Source organism: Rhinatrema bivittatum, chromosome 14 (genome assembly GCF_901001135.1).
Source record: "Rhinatrema bivittatum chromosome 14, aRhiBiv1.1, whole genome shotgun sequence".
Taxonomy (NCBI): domain Eukaryota; kingdom Metazoa; phylum Chordata; class Amphibia; order Gymnophiona; family Rhinatrematidae; genus Rhinatrema; species Rhinatrema bivittatum.
In genome coordinates this window covers 22,421,922-22,443,709 of record NC_042628.1, presented here as the reverse complement: position 1 = coordinate 22,443,709, position 21,788 = coordinate 22,421,922, and the positions used below count along the sequence as shown (strand labels likewise).

At 41.3% G+C, this 21,788-nt stretch overlaps 2 protein-coding genes across 4 annotated transcripts in view; one reads left to right on the top strand and one right to left on the bottom strand.

Annotated features, from left to right (window-relative positions):
* The window catches only part of CPPED1 (calcineurin like phosphoesterase domain containing 1), a 127,604-nt gene extending 123,147 nt beyond the window's left edge, over positions 1–4,457 (top strand). Inside the window, exon 4 of the mRNA XM_029577106.1 lies at positions 4,243–4,457. Coding sequence (XP_029432966.1) covers positions 4,243–4,427 — 185 coding nt within the window. The 3' untranslated portion in view covers positions 4,428–4,457. The remainder of the gene's footprint in view (positions 1–4,242) is intronic.
* Positions 2,961–21,788, bottom strand: part of SNX29 (sorting nexin 29) — a 464,358-nt gene continuing 445,530 nt past the window's right edge. For all 3 annotated transcript variants that reach the window (XM_029577102.1, XM_029577103.1, XM_029577101.1), the window contains one exon: positions 2,961–12,254. In XM_029577102.1, coding sequence (XP_029432962.1) covers positions 12,125–12,254 — 130 coding nt within the window. In that variant the 3' untranslated portion in view covers positions 2,961–12,124. The remainder of the gene's footprint in view (positions 12,255–21,788) is intronic.

Here is a 21,788-nt window from a genome sequence, read left to right as displayed (position 1 = left end):
AAATGCAGGTTGAACATTTATTTATTTGTTTGATTTATATTCCAATTTCAGGCATTTCAAAGTGGATTACATTCAGCTACTGAGTCCTCTGGACGCACCTAGCCAATCAAGTTTTCAGAATATCTACAATGAATATGCATGAGATAAGATTTGCATACAATGGAGGCAGTGCATGCAAATCTATCTCATGCATATTCATTGTGGACATCCTGGCATCTTGTCTGGCTAGGTGTGTCCTGAGGACTGGGCAGAGAACCCCTGAAATAGCTAATAAAGAAGGGCTGATACGACTTTTTGCTTGGTTGATATTGTGCTAAGAATCACAATCCTGTAAAACAGTCATCATTCCCTATATATGGGTGTATGTTGTGTGTGTCTTTGGGGCATCCAGAATTATTTTTCCAAAAACTTGATTGTTTGGGGTTTTTTTTTTTTTTTTTTTTTAACTAAAGCTGCTTTATTTGGTTCCTCCTACTTAGAATTGCTACGATACTATTAGGAGGAATCACAGAAAGCAGGATTTTTCTTTTTTTTTTCAATGCGCCCCTGTGGAGTATACCTTTTTCGCCAGCCCTGGGCCAATGTAAAATTTGCCACGTTGCAATGGGCACATTGGCCACGCAGAAAACGTTTTGCATCGCTGGGATTAGCTAATAGCCTCATCTACATGGAATGTACATTTTACGAGCACTATTAGCTACACACGTTTTGGACATGCTGATCCCCGTATTGCATCAGGGGTTATGGACACGTGTCCAAAACACACGTCCAATTGTGTGTTAAACCGTGCACTAGCTGCTGCGCAGGGTATTGCATCGGCCCCAGTTGTGTGCTACTTGGGTAAGTCTGGTCTCGTGGATCGCTCTCCTAAAGTTACCAGGCTATCTTCAGCTGGATAGATTTGTTCAGGTAAGACCTGCTAAATATCCTGGCTAAAGACACCCTGCTATCTACCTGCTTGCCGCACCACTCAATACGGTCCTCACTATCAGGCCAATACAGTAAAAGTCGCGCGATTTAGTATTCAAATGAGGGTCCGTGGTAAAAAGAGGCGCTAGGGACACTCGCGCATCCCTAGCGCCTCTGTTTTGACAGGAGCGGCGGCTGTCAGCGAGTTTTACAGCCGACGCTCAATTTTGCCGGCGTCAGTTCTCGAGCCCGCTGACAGCCACGGGTTCGGAAACCGGACGCCGGCAAAATTGAGCGTCCGGTATTCAACCCGCGAGCCACAGGCTGATTTTAAATTTTTTTTTTAAATTTTTTTTTTTACTTTTGGGGCCTCCGACTTAATATCGCCATGATATTAAGTCGGAGGGTGCACAGAAAAGCAGTTTTTACTGCTTTTCTGTGCACTTCCCCAGCGCCGGCAGAAAATAACGTCTACCTTTGGGTAGGCGCTAATTTCTGAAAGTAGAATGTGCGGCTTGGCTGCACGTTTTACTTACTGAATCGCGTGGGAATAACTAATAGGGCCATCAACATGCATTTGCATGTTGCGGGCGCCATTAGTTTCGGGGGGGGGGGGGGGGGGGGGTGTAATAACGCGTTTTCGACGCGCTACTACTCCTTACTGAGTAAGTGGTAAAGCTAGCATGTCGAAAACGCGCGTCCAAACGCGGGTTAACAGTGCGCTCTGACGGAGCACACTGTACTGTATCGGCCTGTATGTGAAAACTTCTGATGGTAGGGAGGAAAGCCCTAGCTGGAGTTATGGCTCACCTAGGTATTCCAAATGAGGAGTTAGGCTCAGACTGGACGTTGGGTAATTGAAAACAAATCTTAGTACTTCCAACACCTGAATGGTTTTGTGCATGGATTCATCTACTCCTACCCAAGAAGTGCTCTTGATCAACCAATTCTCCACATACAGAAACATATGACATGAGACTTGAGGACCTAATTATGTATGCCCTACAGGAGAGACAGGAGGATATGATACAGACTTCTCAATTCCTGAAAGATGTTAATAATGCACAGGAATCTAACCTTTTCCAGTAGAAAAGAAGATGTAAGACTAGGAGTCATGACATAAAGCTCCAAAGGGGGGTGCGGGGGATAGATTCAGGAACAATATCAGGAAATACATTTTCACAGAGAGGGTGGTAGATGCCTGGAATGCCCTCCCTGAAGGGGGTGGTGAGGACAAGCATGGTAAATAAATTCAAAAGGGCATGGGATAAACAGCGGATGCCTAGTGCCTAGAGGAAGGAAATGAAGCAGCAAGGTATCCGGTGGTAATTTTGGTGTATCATTTCTGCATGGTGGTAACCCATATGGAGGGGCAGTTACAATCCTAAACAGAAGACATGGGGAGGTAGTTAGAATTCTACCTGGGCAGACTGGATGGACCTATTTGGTCTTTAACTGCAGTTATTTACTATGCTGCTATGTGAGCCTCTAGTTTGTACAAAAGTGCTATAATGACAGCTAGACATTTCAGAAACATCCATGGGACTTACACTAGGCCATAAGTCAGTATGCAGTACTAGGGGTTGTGCTTCCCTACAACAAATCAGACATACTCCCTGTGGTTTGGATGTAATATGTGTGTGCATGCTTCCTTCAAATCCAAAGAACATGATCAGTCTCCTTTGTTTGATGAAAACATTACAGTACCCAGGATAACAACCTTAAACTTTTTTTTTTCATGAAATACTTGTTCAAGGTCCTTAGATCTAGGATGGGATGGTAACTTTCAGTTTTATTGGCAACCAGGAAGTGCCTGGAATCAATCCTTGCTGCTCTCTCCTGTAGTGATCCAGGTCGACTGCTTTAGCCTTCGAGAGAGAGATCTCTAACTCTAATATGCTCTGGTGCTTGTCAAGAGGTAATGCTCGCTCAAGTGGATGATTTAGAAGGATTTCTAATAAGCATAATCCAATAAGCAGTCACAGACACTGATGAACTTTGAAGACACATATCGCCAATGTATGCATCAATGAATGGTCTTTTATACAGTCTTCTTTTCACAATATTTTTTTTTATTAATAAACACTTCTCATTTGTAAACAAGTTGTAATTGTAGGTTTACATTGAATGCACATGATCAGCCTCATAATATTATATGCCAGTTTACTTCTCTTATTAGTTGTTGGTCTATTATATTCCTTGATTGTGGAAACCAATTGATCTCTGTTTCAGAGAAATTTAACCTATGCAGTGTTTAAAAGTATTTTAATGCATTATCTCCAAAAGAATAAATCACTATTACTGCACATAGTGTCAATAGCCTTTTAAATGTTTACACAATAAGATAAACTGTTAAATAACTTCCTTAATGTTTGCAATAATGTAAATATAGTATTTTACAATAAAGCTTTAACAGTTTGATCATATTGTACAATATATTAAAAGTGATGAGGAAAAACTGAATGGTATTTTATAAAAGCCAGATCAGTGCAAAAATTCCATTGAGTTTTGTGATAAATTTCCATTAAGCATGTAAGGCAAGCATTACGTCAGTTCTGTACAGGTTTGGAAATACAGAAAAGAAAGCAGTAACGTGAGAAAAATGGTTTCTAATTAGGACTCATCATTTAATTAATGTACTGTACTGTTGGCTTCCAAAGGGTGCTGTTTACTTCACTGATAAGCCATTCTTATAAGCCACCATACACATTTAATGAACCTTGCCTCAATGAGATGAAGACTGGGCTTCTCCTCGTTACTTTTTCCTAGAACACAGTCTGCATTGCTAAAAGGACAAGTTTTCATGAAGATTCATACATCTGAGAAACGAAATCCAGAATGTATTGGTACAAGTTCAGTTTTCAAAATGCTATTTTCCTTCAAAAAATGCCTTGCAAGTTGCTGTAAATAAAAACAACAAACAACGCAGTACCTTGTGAAAAGAAACTTGTTCTTTGGCATTGTCTGTCAGAGAGACAAGAAAATTGTAGTAGCCCTAGGTGTATCAACGTTCTAAAGCAGATTTTTAATACACTGCGGTCACACAAAAACTCATACAGCCAGGAAACTTTTGCAGCTACATGCGCTTTAACACCATTTTTTTTTCCATGAACAAATATGTCTACAACTCTGCACATTACAGAAGAGAATAATGACTTCCATTTAATGAAAGCCAACATGCTACAGTTTGGACATAGCCTAGTATATTAGGCGTGCTTTCTGAGCAGTAATGTCTATTATGTACCACTGTGCACCCTTTTGTGGACTAAATAACTCTAAAGAGCAATTGCCTGTGTAATTTTAAAAACTGAATTCCCCATTTTCTGTCCCCAGATGAGCTCTCTCAGAGACAGGCAGAAGAACTGCAGGTGCAGACAGAGCTCAGAAGTTCAAGACCTGCTGGGGGAGGTAGGACATTTCGGTGTGTGCTGCAGGAAAAAATACAGAGGTTTTGTACATGCAGAGAGGAACAGCTCAATATAGTAAAACTGCTGGTCAGCTTCAGGGCAGTACGTTAAAACACCGCTTTAAAAGTAATTTTTTCTGTGGCTACTGTAGTGCACTGTGCAGTGGTTCTTAACCCAGCCCTCAGGTCACACCCAGCCGGTCTGATTTTCAGGATAGCCATAATGAATATTCATGAGATAGATTTGCATACAGTTGAGGCAGGGCATGCAAATCTATCACACATATTCATTGTAAATATCCTGAAAACCCAAATTCCTGGGTATGTCCCAAGGACTGGATTGAGAACCACAGCTGTAATGAAGTCTCAGTGGTCTTCTAGTAAGCTATTTGCTAAAAACAGCCATATTGGAAAATATATGAATTGATTATGTAAAGTAAAATAAAATAAAGGTGTCATTTTCTGTCATTTAAAGGTTTCCGTAAATCCCCCATGTCTTGGCTGAGTTCTGTTAAACACTCCCAATGATTGACTAAGAAATTACATTACTAAAAAGAATAGGACCCAATATGGCAGATATACTATAAAATGTTATTCTATTAACACACATGCAAAACTGTGGCATTTAAAAGTGCAAATAAAGTAATGATGCAATTAAATGTTAAAAATATAAATACTGTAGGTATCAAATTAATGTCATGTTTACTGCAAAAAAAAAGCTTATTTCTGAGATTGGAACAATATTTTTGAACGCTTATAAAAATGTACAGTTAATAAGTACTATAGCAATGTATGTAGAAATTAAAGCTTCTCTAGGGATATTAACTATGAGGGTTCATTTTCACTAAGTTGCTGAGTGGCAACAATAACCAAATCATTTCATCTGGTTATCTCTAACCACATTTTCAGCAGAATCTGACTGGCTAGGTTTGTGGCTCAAATATTCACCTACATCTACGCAAACAAAATTTGTCCAGCTAGATTTAGTTGTGCAGCCAGAGCTGTCCAGTTAAATTTTGACAACCGAGCGCTCAAAGTTTACGTTGATCGTCTAACTCGAAAACCCACCCTGGGAATGCCACCAGAGCTGCCCCCTTTCTGAATGGTTAAATCTGTGCACCCTGTGAATTTAGGAAGACAAATTTAGGCCTGGATTTTCTAAGGTCGCAGACTTTAGAGAATCTGGTGATAACTGGGGGCGGGCGAAGCGGGGGACGGGCCTGCGAAAGCCAGCAGCGATCACACCTCCGCGGTGCTATCACTGCCGGCTTTCGCACCCGATAGCGCCACCGTGACAGGTGATGCTATTGGGTGCGCTACTGGCGGCGATAAGGAGTCTTACCTTTTGCAGTCAGCGAAGTCATTGCGGAGTCCGCCCCAACGCTGCCCCGACTCCTCCCCTTCTGGTGCGAAATCCGCCCCGATCTAGGTATCGCGTGCGAAAAGTCCCTTTTCGCATGCAATCCCTTTAGAAAATGACCCCCTTAGATGGTTATTGAGGGAAAACTCACACTCAAGGTTTGCCAGGTGAACTTTGGAAGTTGGCTGGGTAAATATTTTAAAAATAGACCCACATGAGGGCCGCAGCTCCTTCTAGTTGTTAAGGTGACCAATATATGAAAGTTAACATATTCTTAGACCAAATGTGTGAAAATATATCTGATCAAAATTCATTATCGCCCGAATTTTAAAAGGCCCGCACGCATAAAATTTAGGGGATACATGTGTGGCTGGGCCCTAGCCACACGCGTCACGTAACCCCCAATACGTGCCGAAGTGACAGGCCAGAAGAAAGGGGTGGGCCGGAGGGGTGGGGTTTGGGCAGGATGGGGGCCAGGCCGGGACAGTGCCATTAGACACTGTCCTGGGGAAGCGCGCGCCGTCAGCTGGCCAGCGCGTGGAACTTACGTCTGCTCCTTAGACCACGTAAGTAAAAAAATTTAAAAAGTTAAAAAAGTTAGGGAGGGTTTAGGGGTCGGGGAGGAGAGGGGAAAAGTTAGGAAGGCCAGGTAGGGGTATAGGGAACTGGGAAAAAGCAAATCGCGTCGCCATGCGTAATTTTAAAAATATCCCCTGCGCGCAAAAGAGTTCTCCCGCCTGCAGATGCATGCGCAGATATTAAAATCCGGGGTGCATGTTATAAAATAGCCACGTCCATGTGTGCACGTGCCGGGAACCGCGTACACACGGACACCGCGCTTTTTAAAAAAAAATCTACCCTTGTGTTTTCTGTTTTGTAAGTCACAACAATTCCACCTGCCCTAGTTTGTAAGTATTTTCACGCTTTTGGAATTTTACCTAATAAGACCCCCTCATCCTACTGTGTTGGTCCCTCCTGCCTTGTCCTTGTACCCTCTTTGGCCTGACCACCTGGACTGACCTCTTGCCTGGATATTAACTTCACCTGAATGCCGCCTGCCTCTTACCCTTTGCCTGGACCCTGACTATGCTTGATCTCCTTCTGCCTCTGACCATTGCCTGGACACTGATCTTCCTTGCTTGGCCCTGGACGTCCGCCTTTGTAGTCCTCAGAGACTCTCACCTAAGTCCTGCTGGTCCCCAGAACCCAAGGGCTCAATGTGTGGGGCTAGTGAAAGGTGAAGCCCTAGACCCATCTCTTACCAGCAAACCTCCACCAGCTGTCAGAGAGGGCTTACAGGGTCCACCTATAGGCTGCGCCAACCTAACTACAGCAACAAGGATCCACATCACTTACAAAAAACAAATAACAAAAGTAAACTGCTGGAGAAGACAATGGCAAGTGAGAGGAATATTTCTTTCAACCTCTGGACAATTTAATCATGTCAATCATTTTTCCAACTATTTCCCATTGTAAGCCTCAATATTAGTCAATATTTGCCACTTATAAAGCAGAGTAATTCAGAGTTGATTTCTTCTGAAACATGGTAATATAATATTAATGTAAGGGAGACAAAAGCGAGAAAATGATCTTAATGAGTCATGGCACTGGATTAGAGATTCTCTAAGTCATTCATACTATAATGTATATGCAGCATTAAATGAGAAATTGATCTACTTCCCGATTGCGAATGTCTGTGAGCATCTTAACAGTTCCCCCTGACACGCACTCACACCCCAATCTCATAAGCCTTTTCTTCCCTTTGAAAAGCAGGCTAAAGAGAATGGTTTCAGCATGAAATATGCATACATTATGGAACGGGCCCTGCAATGGAGCTGAACATGATATTAGAACGCACGGCAAAGACGGATTCCTAAGCGTGTTCTCCCATTCTTGCGTCTCAGAGAACAAGTCTTGGTAAACAAGGCCTTATGTCTGTTAATCTGCATTTTCAAAAATGGAAAAAACAGCAACTATTTATAATCTTTTAAGAAGCTGCAAAAAGTAATTAATATGCATCACTAACAAGAATGTAGTAAAAAAAAAAAGGGGAAGGGGAAGGGGAAAAATCAAGTGAGTGTCATTCTATTAACTGAGGTGTTTTTCTGTCCTCCTGGAGTGATTAGTGGGTTCAGAACCGGGGTTCAAACTCTGTTAATGCTCCTTCTGACCTTGGGCAAGTCACTTCATCCCTCCTTTGCCCCCAGGTACAAGTTTAGGACCTGATTTATTAACGTTTCCCCCCTTCTGAGTCTATGGAAAAATGCTTAGTAAATGAGGCCCTTGAAGGTAGATTTTCAAAGCCACGTGCACAAGTTATAAAATACAATATGCGCGGGCACGTGCGCGCTGGATTTTAACATCCGCGTGCACACGTGCGGGCGGACTGTGACTCGTTCGTTCGCTCGCTCGCGGGAGGAGGGGGGGTTTATAAAGTGCATGCGGCGACGCAAGTAGGACCCTTCCCTAACCCTACCCTTCCTACCTTTTCCCCTCTCCTCCTGGAACCCTAACCTAACTCTACCTAGCCCCCAATTTTTTATTTTAATACTTACTGATCCTCCCAGAGCAGAAGTATTTTCCGTGCGCCGGCCGGCTGCCAGCGCGCGCTGTCCTGGCCCGCCCCGACCACGCCCCCTAGGCCACCCTTCTCAGCAGGCCTGGCACTTCGGCGCATAATGGGGGTTCCGCGTGTGGCTGGACCCTTTGTAAAATGCGTGCAGCGCGTGCAAGGCGCAGTCACGCGCATAACCCCCAAAATTTCCGCACAGTCAGATTGGTGGTGGTGAATTTAAGAAGAATAAATGATTAAAAAAAAAAAAACAATTAGAAACCAACAGATTCTAAAGATTGGTCTCTCCATAGCTTCCTGTGTACGCATTTCTGTGCCATATCTACCAACCTAACTAAGTAATGTCACATTCATCGAAACTAGAAAGGCCACATCCTTACTTCAGTCCCTCGACACCCCCAGAGTTTCAGACTCCCTAGATGAAGCTATTTCTGAGTAATAAGCAGTGGGGGAGGGGAGGCAGAAAGCTCACACACAACATAGTCATGCAAACTGCTGCCATCATGGACACCAGTACAATCTCCTAAACCTCTCTTCAGATGGAATCAAGGCTAAAGAGAGGTTTAGGAGATTGTACTGGTGGCAAGCGATCTGAGGCTAAAGAGAGGTTTAGGAGATTGTACTGGTGGCAAGCGGTCGGAGGCTAAAGAGAGGTTTAGCAGATTGTACTGGTGGCAAGCGGTCGGGTTAGGTTGGTTACGTGAGCTTTTGTGGCATTAAGAGGAAAGACCACCGGGTAATAAAACTGACGCAAAGACATAACAGCAACACAGTGATACGAAACCTTTATAGTATAACAGGGCTATAAAATCAGTTTATGTATGTTATGCTGCATCAAGTGTGAAATGTGACCAACCATCAATAATGCAATAAACTGTCCTGCTTGCAATCCTTCACTAGCACAGAACTGGGATTTTTCTCCCAAACCAGATAACTCCCTTTAGTTATTTCAGGATTGTTCAAACACAGACCCTTCCCCCCTTCAAGCACACGACTTTCTCAAAATTGCGCAAAGAGTTTTGCCAAAGGAAAAGGCCTGTTCCTTTAGAAAATATATTTCCAGCGGAGATGGCGTAGCACAGAGAAACGAGCCCTCAAATACATGAGAAGGGCCTTTCTTTGAGATCACATGACCTCCTTCAAACCAACTCCCTGGTAACTTCCAACCCAAGGGATCCATGCACTGTAAGATCATCATCCTGCTCAGTGAATGTTAAACTACACCATTCCAAATTCCCATTAGCAGAAATCACAATTTAAGTGTTTTGATTTTATAGAAAATCAGTGTATTAAATAAAGAAAGATTATTACTAACCAAGATCCCATAAATGTTATCCCCACTTTAAACAAGAATTCTCACCAGATCACTAGAGAAAGTGAAAGCAGTGCAATCTGAATTTTCCAGCGCCTGCTAAGCGGTCACACACCACATGATTTTAAATCAGCAAGACCCAGCATATTCATGTTTCGTCAGTGTAACACTGGTGTGGGGTTATAAAGATTAGCAGTACCTCAACTGACTTCAGATTCCTAATGCAGACACTTGCTAAGGAAGGGGAATTTAAAATAAAATGCAAACATTTAATAGTTCCTCAGACAGTAAATTAAAAAAATAAAAACCAGGAAAGTAGGATCTTACTGATTTTAACTGCAAAAGGAGGTGATTTAAATTTAGCTTCTTTTTCTTCTGCTTAATACTGCCGGTTTAAGGTCAAAATTTGGTTACAATTAATTTTCAGTGACTCATTAAAGTAACAAAAAAAAAAAAAAAAAAGAACAGTGGGTTTTTTTCCCCCTTATTTTGTGAAGACCATGCACATTGCTGTCCATTTATATCACAAGTCTGTCTTTGCCAAGGCTCTTCCCATACCAGCTGCAGCTCTTCAGAGAAAGCTGAGATAAAATAAACAGTGCCACGGATGGTGGGCTGAGTTTCTGAAGATATTTCCAGCTTGGTGTTGTAAACAAGGCAATATATAACCAAGAGCTCCACAAAAGACTCTCTACAACATGGTGCTTTCAGTTCATTCGCATTGTATTTTGATGCTAATAAGCAATATTAGGCATACAAGACTACAAATTATAATCTTTTCACTTACATTCAAGCGCTTACATCTCATTGGAAAATGTGGGGGAGGGGGTTTCGTTGTCCTTCCAGAGTGATATTATTGTGCATTTCCCAGGAATTACTTTAATAAATACCAACCTCGAAAGACTCATTAGGCATTAATTGATATAAGCTTCCTATCTGATCCATTTATCCCGAGGTTATACACATCACAAACGTTTCTCCCAATATGCATACACATTAATATTGCGATGGATACTTGTTCTTTTCGAAATCTATGCTCCTTGAAGTTCTTTATAAAAAACGCTCTAATACTGTTTTATGGAGATACTCTAATGGCAGAAACCAGTGCTGCAAACTAAGAAGTACTGCAATTCTTTTGTTAGCACGTATCTTGCTGTTGGGACAGTATACGTTCTCTAGAATATCTGTTCCCCATATGTCCATTTGTTATTCTTTCCAATCCACATTATTTCCTTTCACAATTATACAGGCGTTCCTGTTGCACTCAAATTCCTTGATCTCTACTTGCACAAAAAGACATTGATTGAGTACTTTACAGATTCTTCTCTTCTGTGTTTCTATTCATCTAGACTACAACGTGGCAAAATGACAAAGTCCCACTCACAGTGCACTCACATATTATCTAAGAACAACTCTGTAGGATGATGTAGCCTATTTTGATTATTTTACATTTTTTTTAAGAAAATGTGAGTATATACAGGTCAAGATAAATATGGGAAAAAAAAAACAGATAACTGAACTGTGTTTTTAAAGGCTGGAGAAATACAGTTATTGATGTTGTGAACTGGATTGCGATGAATCCACATCATAACTATGCAGCATTTATTCTGCAGGTTTTGTCAGCTACCTTAACCCTTTACAGATAGCACAAGAAGTACGTTTTCTATAAAGGTTTCTGAGTGTTAATTAGGCACTTTCATATTAGGTACATAATGTATTTTCTTCCCATGTAGTAATAGTAGGGAGAGGGCCCCCAACCCTTACTTGCTCTAGTCCTGAGATGGTACCTTTATACAAAGGAGAAAGCCAGCAACAAATTCAGACCAGCAAGCAACATGAAAAAATGTCCTTTGTGTTTCATTGAATGCTCAGTGTCTTCCACTTCTCCCTGCAAAACAAACTACAAAACAGAAAGAATAGCTCAAGCTTTAATGTACTAGAATTATTATTCTGTGTGCAAGTTTGCTACCAGAAGTTAATCAGAAAATTTATTTTATGACAACTATAAATTGCTTTTTGAAAATAATAAAAAGGTACCTGCAGGAAGTAGACAATTACGTGTAGAGAAATTAACAGTCATTTGATTTCTGAAAGGAATGTGTTAAATGTATATTATTATGCTGCGCTCTGATAACCCAGGAATGAGTTTGTAAAGATGAGAGCAAAAAAAAAAATTAAAAGCACAACCCTTGACTCTGGTTGTTTGTGCATATACTCCTGGAAAACCTAACTACACATCAGAATGTAAATTCTGGCTGCAAGCACTATTCTGAAAAAGAAAGTTGGTTAGCAAGGCAATTTTCAGAGTGCAAAAGAAACAGCATATGCACTGGTTTACAAAACAAACGAAGTGTGTAATGATTTGTTGTAAAGAGCTTTTCCACTTCCTTGGAGAAAATGAGTGCTGCTCTGGAAGTGACCTGGTTAAGCAGAAAGCCCAACTTTAGCACTCAGGGTCTTCTTTCAAAATTAAACCCAGCGCAGGTGGATTCTCCCCCAGGAGGAGCCTTAGAATCGCAGGGCAGCTTGAAGGATGCAACGCCGCCGGCATTCACAGTCAAATGGTCAGAGGTCACCACTCTGGGGCTCCAGGTTTCGTGGCTCTCGTTGATGGCTCCGAGAGAGTTTTGGGAAGCGCGAAGTTGCTTTTGCTTGGCTGCTTTTGCTGGCTGCCTCTCCAGTAGGTTGTGTGTCTCTGGTGGGGAGAAGATAAAGAGAGAATAAATTGATGAGCCATAAAATGAATCCTGTATGTGGGAAACAAAAAGATTACAACAGACTGGTAAGCCACGGCTGCACGTCTTGTCGATAGTGTCCAACCAAAACGCAATCCAGCACTGCTCAGAACACAGTTGACTGAAGGGTGTACATACCATGAGCTCTTGGGACAAGTGGGCATATTGTTGACAAAAAGAGTTAATTGACATTCCCTTTTGCTGTTTTAAGCTAAACCTTTTCAGTTAAAATGACAATGTGAGTCCCTCAATGGCTCTGCTTTAGTTGTTTTAAACAAAATCAGAAGGGGAAGGAGTTTATTATATTTGCACAACATTGCTAGGTACTTAAAAGATCCGGGCACAGGCCCATAGGTCCTTCTAGGATCCCCCCCCCCCCCTCAAGAGTCTGATAAATACATTGAAGACTTACAGTTATCTCCTCCCTCCAAGCACAGTCTTCTAAAAATACATTAGACATCATACTTTACATTATTGTAAGTGTTTACTGTATCTACTGATAGTAAAAGTACAGGTAAAGAACAACAAAGAGATTGTATAACAGAACAAAATATATAAAACATTTTCAGAACTGCAGGATTTTACATTTCCCGAACATAGCCCCTCCTGGAAATACAGAGGATCCTGAAAAAGGGGGTCATATATTTAACATAATATAAACTGTTAACTTAGAAATTATATTGAAAGCATCAGTCTATGTCGCCTGTTTTGTAAGCCAGCAAAGTGGTGAATGACAGAATCCAACACACTTTCTTCTTTCCAGAGCACTGCCAGATGTTGTAGTCTGGTTTGTCCCATCATGCCTTTCAGCCGGGTGTGTAGTTGTCTTACAGCACTGAATGATCTTTCACAGCTACACTACTCACTGGCATAGTAAATGCAACTTGTAGCACTTTCCTTAAGGTTGGACACATGAGAGGGTCTAAAAGCTGGTAGACATTTTCCATGGGGAGATTTTCTTGTTTATGGACAAAGTAATTTTTTAGCAACGAGTACTTCCTCAAGCTTTAGCTGCATTTATCAAGTGCAGTTAAGTCCTCTACAGAGAGAAAGTTTTGTGAGAGTGGACTGCATGGCTGAAATCCCATCATTAGCTCTTCTTTGATGCTAGAGAACTGCTGGTCAAGTTTAGAAAGCATCCGATCTAAACAAGGATAGAATAATTTTGTCCTGAAATCATCAGGTGGGCTGACATCCTCATTTTGAACCATAAAATCATCCATGCGTTTTTGCTTTCTTCTTTGCCCTATTTTTCCTGGATGTCATGAGGTCATTGCTTTCTCGTGTATTTCTTTTGCCTTTTCATTTATTCTCATGTTCTTTAAAGTTAAATATAGTTCCTTTAAAACTGACTGCCTTTCCAAATCAAGGTTTTTCTTTTTGGAGCAACTTATGGAAGCCCTCTGTTGTGCTGAGCAGAGAATGGAACATAAAGAGGCAATTTACGCAGCTTTGCTAACAAACCAGTTCATTTCTGACTGGCATTGCACAACCGCTGAGAAGTTTTTTTTTTATCTGTGCATTCACCAAATGCACCTGACAAGACCAGCAGGTATCTGAAAGCTGTACCAGTTCGCTTTGTTTTAATCCCACTTGAGCTTGAATAGCACCACATTTCTGGCGATGTATTAGTGATGCAGAAAAAAACGTATTAAAAAAAAATCATAGTTTCTTTGATTGCCTTACAAGTGTGATAGAGTACCAGCTTGAGTTCATGGGCATAACAATGGAGGTAAATAGCTTCTGGGTGATACTTCCGAAACGTAGCTTGAACCCCACACCACTTCCTCCACTCATAAGAGCTGCACTATCAGAAGCCTGTGCTACACATTGAAGACGACCTAACTCGTTCACTCTTAGGTGATTGAATCTGCATCTTTTAATTCACTGAATCCCAGGAAATGCTCTTCCACTGCACCAGTTTCTGGAACAACAGACTGAACACAGAGGGCTAACCGCTCCTTATGTTTGTCCCTTGCTTCAGTCTGCTATTATTGCATACGTTCCTGATTTCTTTAATTCACTGACTATGCTGCAGGTCACTTCTTCACAACAGCACCCAATCATGTCATTCTGAGATGAAGGGGAAGTATAGCTAGCATTGGCTGGTAATTGTGAAAAAAATGGGTCAAATTTTCCAGTAAACTTAAGCACTCAATAAAATTTCCTCTGTTATGGCTTTCCTCACTTTCATCGTGACCTCTATAAGGTATTGCTCGTTTCCCATACATACAATGGCGCTGGGGGGCATGCCCATCTTTCTCTGGTTTGATTTTCACTTGCTGCTTGTAACTGTTCCATTACATTGCCATGCACCTTATTGTCTCTGAAGGCCATCCACGCCAACGTGCTTGCTTTATGAACTGCTGTCTTTTCATGTTCTTTAAAGGTGTCCAATGTTCTCTTCCAGTTTTTGAAGCCATGATTAATCAATGCTTCCATACTACTACATCTGTTCTGTTTTGATCCAAAGTTTTTGCATGCAAAACAAAACGCAGCATTTTCTGGGACAGAGTATTCCAATCACCCATGCTTTTCAAACCAATGATATTGAAAGGAGTGGGTTGGTTTTTTTTAATCCAAATTGCTCATAAGGATACTGCATTAACCTTGGCTGCGCTGGACCTCTCTCGATATCGCCTAAATCAGAAGCCTCACAAGCTGGCCTGACACTTGATGCCTTTGCCTCTGGTTCCTTACCGCAGCATTTTCTCCGCACCTGACAGCTCTCCCTGATCTAGCAGCTCTGCGTTTCCCTCTCTTCTCCTGCTGACATTGCTGTGATTATGACCTTACTGGTAAGATACTGCCTGATATCCATTCCCTATGGAGAAGGAAAATTTAGCTCAAGTCTCATTTCATAAGAATTTAGGTACAGCGCCTACATCACTTTTGGAGCCTCTCTTCTATATCTTTCCAGAGGTACAGCCTCAAGCTCTCTTAGAAGACTTCTCATTCTGTCTGCTCCCTCAGGGGTGTCTACTCCATTGCAGATCTTAGACACATCCACAAAAGTACAAACTTTTCCTACTAATCCCTCTGCAATACTGCTCACAGAGTTATTGAACAGAAATAGCCGCAGCCGTGAGGCAATCCACAATTAAAATACCCAGGGAAGTTCTCTTTTTATTTGTAGGAACTGCTCTTGATATTTGTCTGTTTTTGATATTGTATTTTTAACTGATTCATTTATTGTCTCCCACTAGCAGCTATCCTGATAGGGCAGATAATTAAATGAAAGCAAATAAATAAAATGATGTAGCAGAGGAATTACACTTCACTTTACAATTCATCATACAAAAAATATTCAAATTCTGGTGTCACTTCATTAACAGCAATACCACTCTCTCCATTATGAGGCACAATGTGAAATACAAAATTCAGCAAAAAAAAAAAAAAAAGGCACTCGAAGTCTACAGAAACCATCCAGAGCAAATCTGCCAGACTAAATCAGCGCTACCCATGAAGACTCAAAAAGAAACAATTCTACATCTGAGAAGCCAACAGTGCAAGTATTATAACAGGTCCTAGAACACCAATACATCTCCTACTGCAAGAACAAAACAAGCCAGACTGCTACACCTGCCTGGCCCGCGCTTCCACCCACCACTGAATCCTCTCTCTCTCTCGTGCACTGCATGGATTCAAAGAGCTGATTCAAACAAGAAGGAAAAAGGCAGGTCTCAGTGGTAGAAGGAGTGAGTTAGAGGCACAAGAGTGCCGGTGCCACTTATACCAGCTGGGGCACACAATTAAAAATTATACATTTAAAATAGATTTTACATAAAAAAGGACATACAGCATGATGGTGTTTGTATATTTTGGTGGAATTCTCTCAATAACGAAGATTTTCCATTAAAAAGACATTCTAAGTATAGACTTCAGAGGTAAAAATATCACACGTATATTATATTTACATGCACTATTGTGATGCCAGCCAGAAAACCTTGCTCCCCCCCCCCCCCAAAAAAAAAAATTAAGGCCTATTGTAAAGCATGTTGGTTGTGGGTTTGGTCCTCAAAAAGCCCAGAGTAAACCGAATTACAGTACCAAAGTGGCATTAATTGTCAGCACTCAAACAGTAAAAATCCTATGAAAAGGCAACATTCAGCAGGCCCCATAACAAACACCAGTACACCTCATATTAGAAAAACAGAATGAGCCAGGCTACCATAGATCCCTACACAGAAACTACATGCTAGCAGAATACCTCACCTTGGTCACACATGCAGAACAGACAGACCCTCACCAAATACAGAATAAAGTGACCATGAAGTTTAAACAGAAACATACAGATAAAAATTGAACTGAAAACCGCAAGAAGCAGACTCCGTAAGCAGTGCAACAATGGAAAAACAGAAACATCACATTCCTCATAAAACATCAAACAAAATCAAGAAATATAAAACATCAATCATAATAATAAAACCATATTCATAAAAAGAATATTTCAAAATAATTGACAAATAGAGCATCCAATATTTTAAAACTCATAAAAATGTTTAAAAATTTCCAAAATGGCAATAAAATATTTCAAAACAGCAGACATATCAAATAATACTCCATATGGGGGAACTTTTGATTTTCTGACATCCTGAGATTTTTCTGGATTAGTAAACTAGAAGAGGTGCAGAAACATTCTCCTGTCTCTCCTACATGAATGCACAATCACACATGCCTCCCTCACTCATGCATGCACACACATAATGTCTCCTCTCTCACACACGCACACATGCTTCCCTCTCTTGTGCAAGCACACTTGGGCAAATCTATTTACCCTCCCTTGCCTCAGGTATAAACTTAGAATGTAAACCCTCTGAGGATAGGGAAATACCTACAGTGAATGTAATCCGCTTTGAAGTGCCGAAAAGCTGAATATTTAAAAAAAAAAAACAAAACAAAACCCAATAAAAAATAAAATAAACATGGATGCTTCCCTCTCTCACGCATGCACACAACCTCTCTTTCTCACACTCACACATACTCTAGCCTCTTATGCCAAGCTTCTCTCTCCACTGGCTGCCGGCAATCTGGGTTTCTTTTCCCTAACCAGGCTGAAGTCCTTCAATTCACTCTTACCCCTCACATCTTCCCATCTCAGATACACCACCCCTTGCCCCCAATTTGTTTCCTTCTCCCTCACCAGGGCTTGAAGCTCTTCCCTTCCCCCAGCTCATCTCCTTGACCCGCTTGAGAGGGTGTCAAGCCTTAGTGGGGATGGAAAAGACTGAACGCTACTCTTCCATTCCCACTGAGGCTTGACACCCCACTCTCTGTATCCTGACCTACCCAAGAAAAGAAAATTATAACAACTGCTTTCTTCTGACCTGCATAGCTGAGCTGCACTGCTGGATCCACGAAGGCCGACTCTCTCTTATCCTACCTGAAGAGTTTGCTGCTGCTTCCCTTCCTCAGCTTCTAGCCTGTGCACTGCAGGGTCAACACCACTTCCTCCCTTCCCCTCACCTCCCTCTTCCACCATAATCTCTTGATTTCTTCTGGCTCTCAGGGGTCGCTGCCCCTGCCCATGGGCCTCAGCCCAACCCCTGCTGATGCTTTTTGCCTTCCGATTGGCTGAGCCAGGGTGCAGACCCAGGAAGAAAAGAAAGAGGCATCAGATCTGCGTTCAGTCCTCAGTGGCCTAAAACTGACCACTGCCATGGCGCCGCTGCTTCTTCCTGCATCTACATTGATGGTAGCTTCGTACCACGTTGCCACCGCTGCCCGCACCATCATCGTTTGATCAGCGTGCTGCCGCACGTCAGCTGAGTGGCTGGAACTCAGGGCACTGCCAGTGGGACTTGGGGCATAGGCCCCGTGTGCCCAGTGCCAACGACGCCCCCGAATTCACATCTGCTATTGGTATTATTTTGGCTTCATAAAAGGAGCTTTCATTCTACCACACTGTGCACTCAATGGAGCTTGGGGAGATGGCATTTAGTGTGTTGCTGAGCTGATCTAGTCCTAGGTGGGGGGGGGGGGGGAAGAGCTATACCGGCTATAATGTATTGCCCCCACCTTCCTAAAAGTAGTTCATGATAGCTGAATGCAAACAAGAATATAAAGAGAGACTGAATTATAAGATTTGCTGAAAATCACGTATCACTGATCTCAGTATAGTGATTGAGTTCCCAAAGTTTCTTTTCTGATACACATTGCAGTAGTTTATGCTCCTAGAACACCAGAGGAAGCAGGTCTTTCTGGAACTAAGTCATCAATGCCAGTAGAAACAGACATGCGGGCTGGATGCACCTTATGATGGTGGGGGGGGGGGGGGGGGGGGGGAGGGGGAACGAGCAGGTGACAAACGAATTTTCCCTTCAGAAATTGTGGTGTCCGTATGTGTTAAAGGGCTGTTCCAATGCTCTCTGACATATTACTTTGATTCTTGAATGCTGACGGGAAACACACCATCCTGGGAAAACCTCCCCGGCTGTAATAAGACAGCAGCAAAATAAAGTAAAGTGGACATGATATTTACAAAAAAATTAAAGGAAAAAAATCTGAGCTATATAGAAATGTACTAGCGTCATGTCGAAGAAGGAGGCTGCAGATACAGCACTTTGCAGCTTGGAGTGCTGTATCTGCAGCCTCACATGTGCTCTGACATTTTAGCCTCATAATAAGAATACTTTGAAGCCGGTTGTTGTGAGGAGACTGCAACTTCACCCTTTGTATTCCAACCGTAAAACAAATCCTGCTGGAAGCCCCTACACCAAGTCCAACGAATGGAACACACAAAAAAAAGAAAAGATCCATGCATTTCATTTAATAATAAATCAGCCCTTTTGCTTTTGTGCGTTCCTCACTCCTCCCAGGCATATGCGTCTCCACGGAGCCTTAATGAAAAATAGTATTTCTTGCCACTCTTCTGCAGAGTTTGTTGTTATAGGAACTTTCAATGCAGTTCTTGGGAAACGTACACGGATTCTGTAAATCTTTAAAAATTTACGTGTGTGTTGTGTGTGTGTGTGTGTTGTGCGTATTCTTATATAGCTTTAGTGAAATCAAGTCTATTAGTGTTTCCAGTGAAGATGACATCTAAGAAAATACTACTATGGAGGCAGAACAGACAGAAAGGTGGAACCTCCTAATAAGACACAGAAAACCAAGGTGTAATCATAGAACCCAACATAGAACACAGAACTCCACCTAAGCACCCAACTACATCCTCACCCTTCAGCTAGACCCATCAGAGGAGCATATAAAGGCACACTCTATGTACCCTCAACAAAATCCTCGCTTCAGAAACGTGCCATATCTACAGCAGGCCCCATTCAATGGAACGCGCTCCCGCCAGATATCCGTCTAGAGATCTGCCACTCTACATTCAAAAAGAAACTTAAAACCTGGCTCTTTAAACAAGCTTTTCCAGGACCATAAGCACTTTTTTCCTCTACAGCCAGCAAGAGTTCCTCACCATCGCATACCCCAGGTTCTATACTACTACTCAACTCTGTATCCAATCTCTTGCTGCAGGACTCATGTGACATTTACTGTTTTGCTTTTATGTTTTTGTTGCTCAATGAGACTTGTTAGCAAATATGTTTACATTACAATGTTAATTTTGAACTAGTTTACCCTGTTCCAAGTTCCGTAACCTTGTTCTATGTAATGCCTCTAGGCAAAATTTATGTTCTGTTTCAATGTAAACCGATGTGATCTGTATTTCATACAGGAACACCGGTATAAAAAAAAAAAATCTAAAAATAAATAAATAAATAAATATGGCAATGATACAATAGCATGAATATCATTAATCACAAGGTAATTATCTTTGATTCCTATCACCATACAGAGACCATTGGTTTTAGTAACTTGTTTTACTACAGTTAGTATAAGAGGCTATCCAGGACTGTAAGACTGGCATTAGTTAAAAAGGGGATATTACATTTTGATGAGTCAGAATCATTCTAATAGTTTTCAGTTGATCTTATGAATTCTTTGTTATAAGTACTTTCTATGGAAAACATTTGGGGAACTTTACAATGGATTTGTTTTAAAGAGTAAAGGATTAACAGAACAAAGTTAAAACCAGGAATGCAGCTGTGCAAACTTCCATACACCATGACATGAACTCATCACCTGCATCTCTCCTGCTAGTCCACTGCTGGGGAAAATCTAGCAAGCATTCTCAAGGTATTTAAAATGGGTGATGCTTCTGTAACACGGATGCAGCAACGAAAAGGATGGAATCAGTAACCTCATGTTCACACGACTCCTGGAAAGAGACCTGAACCGAGGCTTCTGGTGAGGGGGGGTGGGTTATGTACACGATGCATTAGAATGAATACTGCATTACGCTTTTAGGTTCACAAAACTTACACTGTGGCAAAATAAGATTACGTTAAAAAAAAGAAGAAATTTGCACACAGAAAAATGGAAGAATGTATTCTCTCTGTCACTCGAGACCACCATTCTGAGTATAAGTAGTCTCTAAGTCTTGGGTATAACGCTACTATAGGAATGAGGTTAAATATTCTTTATTAAATAATGTGAGTTGTAACTTACAAACTCTTGAGTTTCCTGAATCATGTTTAAAATAATCTAGTTCTACCTTCTGTAATAAACAAATGTAGTATATAGTTTGTTTCCTATAACATTCTACAAGAAATGCTCAGCGGCTAATACAACCATCGTAACAAAGATTTCATTTAAAAGGGAGGGGATTTGTTTCAGTATAAAGGGACCATGGATGGTTTGAATGCATCTGCATTAATAAATCATGAAATGCTGCAATTAATATTTGTGGTCTGGCAACTTCAGAATAAAACAAAACATTACACAATTTATTTTCGGTGCAGTTTCTCCCATTACGTGGCTACGTCGAAAATGTTTTCATATGACAGGGACTGTATGTGTTTCAGCTTTTGTTCTATGGTACAAAAAAGATGGAGGAGATTGGCTGATGCTCTAGTTAGCATTCTTCTAATTAAGGACGTATCATTACATGATGGAGTACATTAGCAACACACACCCCCGCTGGGTACTCTTAGGCTGCTCTGATTCAGATGGGACAGGATTCCTTTTAAATTGACTTGCTTGGAAAGAAAAAAATGCAGCAGCTCTCTGCCAATCTTAGCAGCAGAAACAATTAGGAAGTTCGGATAATCGAGGCCACAGACGCCTCTGAAAACAACAAAGGCACAATATTTCACCTTTGAGGTTATCATCCGCCAGAGGAGACGGAGTTTATAGCTTTGTACAAAATGCACACACATACCGTATCTGTAAAAATCAATAGCCGGTTCATTAGTCATTTCAAGGGAAATATGGTGATAGGTATGTAGCATGGGAAGTGTTAATGTCATAGATGCTATCACACTGAGTGTGTGTGTGTATATATATATTCATATACATAGATCAAAAAATAACTGTTCTCCTATAAACACACACATTTCACACCAATGAGGCATCTTTCAAAGACACACATACATTAACTTGGTGCACAATACTTAATCTTCCCCAGGAGAAATACTCTGGCAGCCTTATAC